The sequence below is a fragment of the Piliocolobus tephrosceles genome, chromosome 15 (assembly GCF_002776525.5).
Source record: "Piliocolobus tephrosceles isolate RC106 chromosome 15, ASM277652v3, whole genome shotgun sequence".
Lineage (NCBI taxonomy): Eukaryota > Metazoa > Chordata > Mammalia > Primates > Cercopithecidae > Piliocolobus > Piliocolobus tephrosceles.
Genome location: NC_045448.1, coordinates 38,741,648 through 38,750,786, shown reverse-complemented (window position 1 = coordinate 38,750,786; position 9,139 = coordinate 38,741,648). Strand labels below are relative to the sequence as shown.

Genomic DNA, 9,139 nt, shown 5'->3' with positions numbered 1-9,139 from the left:
AGATGACTATCCAGTAAACTTATTTAAAACTTTTTTTAACTTCAATTTCTTTTGCATTAAAAAAATTTTTTTTTTGTTTTTTCTGAGACGGAGTCTCTATCTGTCGCCCAGGCTGGAGTGCAGTGGTGCGATCTCGATTCACTACAACCTCCACCTGCTGGGTTCACTCCATTCGCCTGCCGAGTAGCTGGGACTACAGGTGCCTGCCACAACACCCGGCTAATTTTTTGTGTTTTTGGTAGAGATGGGGTTTCACCATGTTAGCCAGGATGGTCTCGATCTCCTGACCTCGTGATCCACCCGCCTCGGCCTCCCAAAGTGCTGGGATTACAGGCGTGAGCCACTGCACCCGGCCAAAAAAACATTTTTTTAATCTTAAAAAAAAATAAGACAGGGTCTCACCATGTTGCTCAGGCTGGTCTCAAACTCCTGGCCTCAAGTTATCCAACCGCCTTGGCCTCCCAAAGTGCTGGGATTACAGGTGTGAGCCACCATGCCCAGCCCTAGTAAAGTATTATCTTACTCACCATTTTTTAAAAATTTTTAAAATTTTGAAATAATTTTAGACTTACAGAAAAGTGGTAAAAATACTACATCTCTGTCCCAGCTTTCCCTCATGCTAAGACTACATAAACACAGTACACATATCAAAACTAAGAAATTACCACTGGAATAATTCTATTAACTAAAATACAGACTTTATAAAGATTTCACCACTTTCTCCACTAATGTCCTTTCTTGGCCTCGAGAGCCAATCCATGATCCCACATAACACAAAAAGGTTAAATTCACCAACCTATAGGAATCAGGGTTTCATCCACAGGCAAGTAAGTATCCGCTTCTATGGTGACTTCATGGTCATATATATTCGGGGAACCCTGGGAGGAAAAGATAGGGGAAAGGTTTTCTGCTTAGTCTTATTTCATATATTCACTTTTTAACTTATCTTGCAAAAATGTTTTCAGGCATTGACAAAAACTTTTAAAATCTTGTTTGGCTGATGGTAATGATTGAATATAATCATTTAAGTGTAGGTAGATAAAGCCTCAAAATAGCAACAGATAAATTCGGAAGAAACTTTCAAGTGTGCACTCATTTTCTTTTCTAAATAGATTATGAAGGTGAAAAATCAGAGACCACAGTGGTTTGAAAGCCTTTTGGACTTTGGCTTATTAATGTAGGTGTTTCTTCTACTCTTCTCACATGCCAGGCAACCAGAAGAGCAAGGGCTGGTAACCAGAAACACACACATCCTGAGAGGTCAGGGGACTGCTCCAGGCTCACTCGTGGGGGTGCACCTGGCACTCCCCTCTAGCCCAGTTTCCACACAGAGGCCCCACTCTCTGCTCCATGACAGAAGCCCAAGTGTCAGAACTGCAGTCCCTGCTTTTGAGAATTTGCCCACCTCCTCCATGAAGATGCAGTCTGCCCTTTTCGGGGGAGTCAAAGGCTGGTGCAAGAAGTACTGGTCAGTGTCAGAAGGCCTGGGGTCTAGTTCCAGCTCTTCCTGAGCGGTCCCAGGGAATTTATTTAACCGAATAGACTCTCATTTCCTTGGGTTTAAAACTGGGCTAATGGGGCTGGGTGCAGTGGCTCATGCCTGTAATCCCAGCACTTTGGGAGGCCGAGGTGGGCGGATCACCTGAGGTCAGGAGATGGAGACCAGCCTGACCAAAAAGAAGAAACCCTGTTTCTACTAAAAATACAAAGTTAGCCAGGCGTTGTGGCGCATGCCTGTAATCTCAGCTGTGCCGGAGGCTGAGGCAGGAGAATTGCTTGAACCCAGGAGGCGGAGGTTGCGGTGAGCCAAGATCACACCATTGCACCCCAGCCTGGGCAACAAGAGCAAAACTCCGTCTCAAAAAATAAACAAACAAACAAACAAACAAAGAAATAAATAAACAAAATAAAATAAATTTGGGCTACTGATGCCTCTACCTTTTCCAGGGTCCTTGTGAACAACAGTTTAGAAAAGGTGCACTGTGCTGTTTGTAAATTGGCAAATAGCTTTATACATGCATGTTTCTAATACAAAATACTTATTTTATATTATTATTTATTTATTATATAAAATAATTATTTTATATTATATTGCTATTATTCAATAGCAACATATTTTAAAGGTTCACACCAGAAGATGCAGAAGGGAAACCAAGTGAGGGCTTTTGCTTAGTGAATGCTCAAAGATAAGCTAAACTAGTGGTTCTCAATTGGGGATAATTTTGCCCCTCGGGGGAAATTTGACATTAGACTTTTTTTTTTTTTGAGACTGAATTTTGCTCTTGTTGCCAAGGCTGGAATGCAATGGCGCAATCTCGGCTCACTGCAACCTCCACCTCTCGGATTCAAGTGATTCTCCTGCCTCAGCCTCCCTAGTAGCTGGGATTACAGGCATGTACCACCACGCCCAGCTAATTTTATATTTTTAGTAGAGACAGGGTTTCTCCATGTTGGTCAGGCTGGTCTCAAACTCCCGACCTCAGGTGATCTGCTCATCTCGGCCTCCCAAAGTGCTGGGATTATAGGTGTGAGCCACCACGCCCAGTAGACTTTTTTTTTTTTTTGAGACAGAGTCTCGCTCTGTCACCCAGGCCTGAGTGCAGTAGTGCAATCTTGGCTCACTGCAGTCTCTGCCTCCCAGGTTCAAGCGATTCTCCTGCCTCAGCCTCCCGAGCAGCTGGGATTACAAGCGTGCACCACCCCACTCGGCTAATTTTTGTATTTTTAGTAGAGATGGGGTTTCACCATATTGGCCAAGCTGGTCTTGAAATCCTGACCTCAGGTGATCCACCCACCTCAGCCTCCCAAAGTGCTGGGATTACAGGTATGAGGCACTGTGCCTGGCCAACTCGTTTTTTTGAGACAGGGTTAGGACAGGTTAGCTGGAAACAGATTCTATGGTCTGAAAGACTGGTCCACACAATCAACCTGTGTCATTCTGAGAAGAAAGGTCAAGATTTGAGAGACCATGAGAATGCATGTCTAAACATGACAGAAACTGGTTTAATTACACTACTAGTAGGCTCTTTTTCTGAAAAACTACGATTCTCTTTTTTTTTTCTGAGGCAGAATGTTACAGTCGCCCAGGCTGGAGTGCAGTGGTGCAATCTTGGGTCACTGCAACCTCCACCTCCAGGGTTCAAGCGATTCTCCTGCCTTAGCCTCCTAAGTAGCTGGGATTGCAGGCGCCCACCACCATGCCAGGCTAAGTTTTGTATTTTTAGGAGAGATGGGGTTTCACCATGTTAGCCAGGCTGGTCTCAAACTCCTGACCTCAAGTAATCTGCCTGCCGTGGCTTCCCAAAGTGCTGGGATTACAGACTTAAGCCACTGCGCCTGGCCAGAAGAACCATGATGCTCTTGTATTCTCCCAGTGGGTGCATGCTGGGCAGGGGTATGAGTGGGTGGGGGACAAGGCCAGGACAGAGGCCTCTCCTCTGCACTTCCTACAGCTTGTTTGGTCCCTGCTCTGAGTTGGGGCGGCAGGTCCAAGATGGGAGAGGGTCTGCACCCCTGCCTAGAGCAGGTCTAGACTAGAGGGGATGTCTCTTCTGTGCGGCTCTCTCTCCTGCCATCCTCTCATGCCTCAGGTGGTGCCAGCACCTGAAGATGCCCCTGGGACTGTTGGAGAGGAGCTGAGGGAAGAGAATGTGGGACTACTGTACTTCCCTGGCCCTATTTGTTCACTACTCAGCTCAACACGGAGGGCTTTGGGTCAGCCGAGACAAGGGGTGAGAAGGTTGGGTTCAAGGCCTTGGGACACTAAACTGGGAGCTGCATCCCACGTACAGAACTGAAGCGTGTTAGAAAAGGAGAACCCAGATGGACCGAAGCGTCTCCATACTTCCTGTGCACAAACAAGCCTAGAGGAACACAATCTATCTAATGTCATCCAATGAGGACGCCTGCAGGAGGCAAAGCCATTCTCCAGACTCCTGGCCTAGCATTAATTCAGGTCTTCTCTCTGTTTCCTAGGTGCCTGCCTCTTTAGAAACAGATCCATGCAGTATATATTCTTTCGTGCCTTGTTACTTCCACACAACATAACGCTCCTGGGATCATCCATGTTATATTCCTTTGTACTGTTGAGTAGTATTCCATTGTATGAATGTATCACAGTTTGTTTATCCATTCTCCTGTTGATAGACTTTTGGGTTGTTTCCAGTGTTTTACTATTATAAATAAAGCTGCTCAGAAATTTCCATTTTCTGTTTTTTTGGTTTTTTTTTTTTTTAGCACTAGAGAAATGAATCAACATGAAAATCACACACCAAATAAACTGATGAATCTAAGATTTAGGAAGAAGCCTAGGAGGAGAAGGAAAAGAACATTCATCAGGCACCCACCTTCTTAAGGGTCACCAAGAGGTAGCAACATTCCTTCATTAAAGAGATGCATGCTTCATGGCTGGGCACGGTGGCTCACGCCTGTAATCCCAGAACTTTGGGAGGCCGAGATGCGCGGATCACTTCAGGTCAGGAGTTCAAGACCAGCCTGACCAACATGGTGAAACCTCATCTCTACTAAAAATACAAAAAATTAGCCAGGCATGGGGCACACGCCTGTAATCCCAGCTACTCCAGAGGCTGAGGCGGGAGAATCGCTGGAACCTGGGAGGTGGAGGTGGCAGTGAGCCAAAATTGCACCACTGCACTCTAGCCTGGGAGACAGTGAGACTCCGTCTCAAAAAAAAAAGAAAAAAAAAAAAAAGATGCATGCTTCTTTTTATGACTCTTCTAGGCTGGAAAAATTCAGTGATCTACTCTGGTGGAATATTACTGTTGGAATCATTTCCTTTCAAGACTGATGAAAACTTGGCAAGAAATGCTGATTCACAAACAGACCTTGAGGCCCATCTCTGGGTTCGGTATTTGTTTTGGTTAACTTTGCTTGGCTGCTACCCATTTGTAACATTAACCATTTATAGACCCCATTATGATTTGCAGGGGACTTTAAAGACATTGCGCAATGTCTCTACCACAGCCTTAACTCAGCTCTCATCACTTCTAGCAGGAGGGTACAGACACCGTGGGTTATTACCTACAAGCCATGGCAACTCTTTTACTAGCAACTCTGTGCCCCTAGGCAGAAACCAGGCTTGTTGATTTATCCTATGCTAGACCAGATATTCAGATATTCAGGGAAGGGGACTCCCCTCTCCATTCCCAGAGGGCGAATTTTGACTGATCTAAGCCAATCATCGTGGCCTAATTCCCTTGCTGGCGATTGGGTTAGGCAGAGCATAGGCCACACTTCTGGCCAATGAGAAGTCAGAGAAAGTTGGCTGGAGGGCTTCTAGGAAAGGTATTGCTTTTTCTTAAAAAGAGGACACTAGAGATATGAAAAAAGGAATAAGTCTTTTTGTCTCTGGATGTGACTATATGAGGAGGTGATTCCTGGAGCTGTGGCCATGAGGGGACAAGGCTGAAGATAAAAGCCAAAATACTGAGGAAGCAGACGGAAACAAAAATACCACTTATTAAATTTAAATAACACACAAAAATATATAAGACGAGCTGACTAATTTAAATATCAGGTTTTGAGCTATGTCCCTGGGGAGGGTTTGAGCTATATGATAATGCTTCTCAAGGTATGGCAAGAGATATTCCGAAGATGCAGAAGCCCTTGACTCCAGGTCCGGCTTGGTGATCATCCATTCCTACTGGAGTGCCTCAGAAGGCTGGTGCCCCCATCCACCTTCAAACCTGAAGCTGGTGGCTGTGGATTCAAGTTATGCTTACTAAGATACACGTTGAACATCCCTAATCTGAAAATCTAAAATCTGGGGCCGGGCGCGGTGGCTCACGCCTGTAATCCCAGCACTTTGGGAGGCCGAGGCGGGCAGATCACCTGAGGTCAGGAGTTCGAGACCAGCCTGGCCAACATGGTGAAACCCCACTTCAACCAAAAATACAAAAATTAGCTGGGTGTGGTGGTAGGTGCCTGTAATCCCAGCTACTAAGGAAGCTGAGGCAGGAGAATTGCTTGAACCCAGAAGGTGGAGGTTGCAGTGAGCCAAGATTGTGCCATTGCACTCTAGCCTGGGCAACAAGAGCGAAACTCCGTCTCAAAAAAAAAAGACAATCTAAAATCTGAAATGCTCCAAAATCTGAGCTTTTTGAGTGCCAACATGATGCTCAGAAAAGTAGTCACTGACTGGAGCATTCCAGATTTCGAGTTTTCGGATTACGAATGCTGAACGAATAAGTATACATAATGCAAATATTCCAAAATCTGGAAATCTCCAAAATCCAAAACATTTCTGGCACCAAGTATTTTGGATTAGGGATATTCAGTCTGTGGTATATGGAAGGAAGTTTATACTGACCGCCCTTTTGGGTGGTGTCTAAGATCTAGGAAACTATTCAGCCTCTAAAAAGAGATTCAGAAATACCCGTCACTCCAAGTCCCTGCAGGACTGGAAGGTTGGTAAAAAGCCTTAGTAAACCTAACATTCCCATATTGTCTCCTTCATTGGAACACATTGGCAGATGGAATACTGCATGCATAATTTCTCTTTCTATTTCTGAATCTATTCCTTTAGATCTCCCCTCCCCATTATTAAATAGGATGTCCTAAGTATGCAGAAATGTAAAGAACAGAATTATCACCATAGTTTATTACCTACATAAAATAATACTTTGTTCTATTTCTGTCATTTCTTTCTGAACTTATTTTAAGAAGTAGAGCCTCTTAGGTCTGAGTATTTTTGTTTAATTTTTGTCTTTTGTTTTGGTTTTAATATTATTTATTTATTTTAAAGATGGAGTTTCGCTCTTGTTGCCCAGGCTGGAGTGCAATGGCACAATCTCAGCTCACTGCAACCTCAGTCTCCCAGGTTCAAGTGATTCTCCTGTCTCAGCCTCCCGAATAGCTGGGATTACAGGCCCATGCTACCACGCCCAGCTAATTTTGTATTTTTAGTAGAGACGGGTTTCACCATGTTGGTCAAGCTGGTCTCAAACTCCTAACCTCAGGAGATTCACTCATCTCGGCCTCCCAAAGTGCCGGAATTACAGGCACGAGCCACAGCACCCGGCCTTGTTTTTAAGATTTCAAGAAGGATGGTGAAAGTTCCCGAAGATAAGGAACACGCAAGTAAAGGGTCAACTTTTTTAAAGGGAAAACTTTGGAAATTTTACAAGAACCAATTAACTCTGCAATTTGGGAAAATTCTAGAAAACAGAACCCAGCAGATCATCAGCAAACTCCTGAAACAGCATAAAAATGTGAGATATTACTAGCCGACTGTGAACATCATCTTGCGGTAGAAAATGAGGCCAAAGTGAGTCAAGTATAGTGGACAATGATGAGTTCTTCAGATAAAGAGGAAGTAATAAATATAATCTACAGAGTTTAGCTGAGCTTTTTATTCTGTCTGATATGATAGCCTTCTCAATGAGCTAAACTGTTACTGTTAGGAGGGAATGAGGTAGTTCAGAAGGGATCACTTAAGGGGGGGTTGTCAGCAGCTCTACACCACTCTTAGGTGGGCAGTTCAAGTGGTCCCCCACTGGGGTCTATTCCTCTGCTGGGTTGATTTTAGTGTCTTAACCAACAACTTCATAAAGGGCTTGTAACAGCAGCTGACAAACAGTAGGTAGTGTTATTATTATGAAATCGAGAACATGCCTATTAAGCTAAAAAAAAAAACAGGTCTTCTAAATACAAATCCAGTGCTCTTTCCACGGTACTGTGCAGGGCAGGACTGGCCCACCCAAACCCCTGGGAGGAGATGGCAGGTTCACAGGGGAAGCACACACATATTGGCAGCATATCTAAAGGAGCTGGGCCATACCATTTCCAAAGCTCCAAGGGTGGAAGGCACCTTAATTGGAACAAATTTGGGGGGAATAGAAGTGGAATAAGGGAAGTAAATATAAGTGCATGTTACAATTAGATTCTGAGAGGGAGTTCTTGAAACAGTTAGTTACCTGTCTGAAGCAAATGGGAAATAGGTACTCCCTTGGCAGTACAATGTACTCATTCTGTCTTTCTCTATAATTTTCAATTATTGAGCACCTACTATAAGTCTTCTGCTGGCCCTTTTTGTCATCATGAGGGTGACCTCAATGCCACAGCAATTCCACACTGCTCTGATCTCTCTAGCCACAGCCCAGGACATTCCACAAAGCACGAAGCAGGAAAGAAGAAACAAATTCACTTACCTGGCCTGCCAGGTTGAAGTAAGAATGGTTGGTCAGGTTGACTGGTGTGGCCTGACTGGCCTGTGCTCTATAGTTGACCACGAGCTCCCCGCCATCCAGTGTGTACGTCACCCAGACTTTCAACTCTCCGGGGTAGCCTTCCTCACCATCTGGACTGACGCGCGAGAACTGGACGCCATTGGACAGCACCCGAGGGGTCCAGAGCACCTGGAAAAATTGTTTTCAAAGTTGTGTAGTTGCTTCAACCTCAAGTTAAATGCCACATTTCAATATTTAAAGACAACTGATTTCACAAGGAAAGTGGTTATACAATCAATTAAGACTTTTGAATGATAGCCTGGATTTTTTTTTTTTTTGAGACAGGGTCTCACTATGTTGTCCAGGCTGGAGTACAGTGATACATTCTTGGCTCACTAAAACCTCCACCTCCCAGGTTCAAGAGATTCTCGAGCCTCAGCCTCCCGAGTACGATTATAGGCATGAGCCACCGTGCCCGGCTAATTTTTGCATTTTTCACAGAGACACAGTTTCGCCATGATGACCAGGTTGGTCTCGAACTCCTGACCTCAAGTGATCTACCTGCCTCGGCCTCCCAGGATGCTGGGATTACAGGCATGAGCCACCGCACCAAGCCCCTGGATTTTAATTATTCCAAATTTTTGTTTTTCTCTACCTTCTCACACTCCCCATTCTCTTTTCTCTAACTTTGTACGTATATGTGTGTCTACAATATTTTCCTCTCCTCTTCTTTGATGATTTTTCTTTGATTTTATTTTTTATCTTATAGCCCCACTCTGCTAAATGCCATATAGCAATATCTGCTGAGAGTACTAAAAAAACTTTAATAAATTGGCCGGGCGCGGTGGCTCAAGCCTGTAATCCCAGCACTTTGGGAGGCCGAGACGGGCGGATCACGAGGTCAGGAGATCGAGACCATCCTGGCTAACAAGGTGAAACCCCGTCTCTACTAA

At 44.6% G+C, this 9,139-nt stretch overlaps 1 protein-coding gene across 3 annotated transcripts in view; it reads right to left on the bottom strand.

Annotated features, from left to right (window-relative positions):
* Window positions 1-9,139, bottom strand: part of GALM (galactose mutarotase) — a 112,860-nt gene that overhangs the window by 77,677 nt on the left and 26,044 nt on the right. For all 3 annotated transcript variants that reach the window (XM_023216309.2, XM_023216308.3, XM_023216307.1), the window contains exons 3-4: window positions 8,169-8,375; window positions 797-878 (exon numbers count right to left, since the gene is read on the bottom strand). In XM_023216309.2, coding sequence (XP_023072077.1) covers window positions 797-878; window positions 8,169-8,375 — 289 coding nt within the window. The remainder of the gene's footprint in view (window positions 1-796; window positions 879-8,168; window positions 8,376-9,139) is intronic.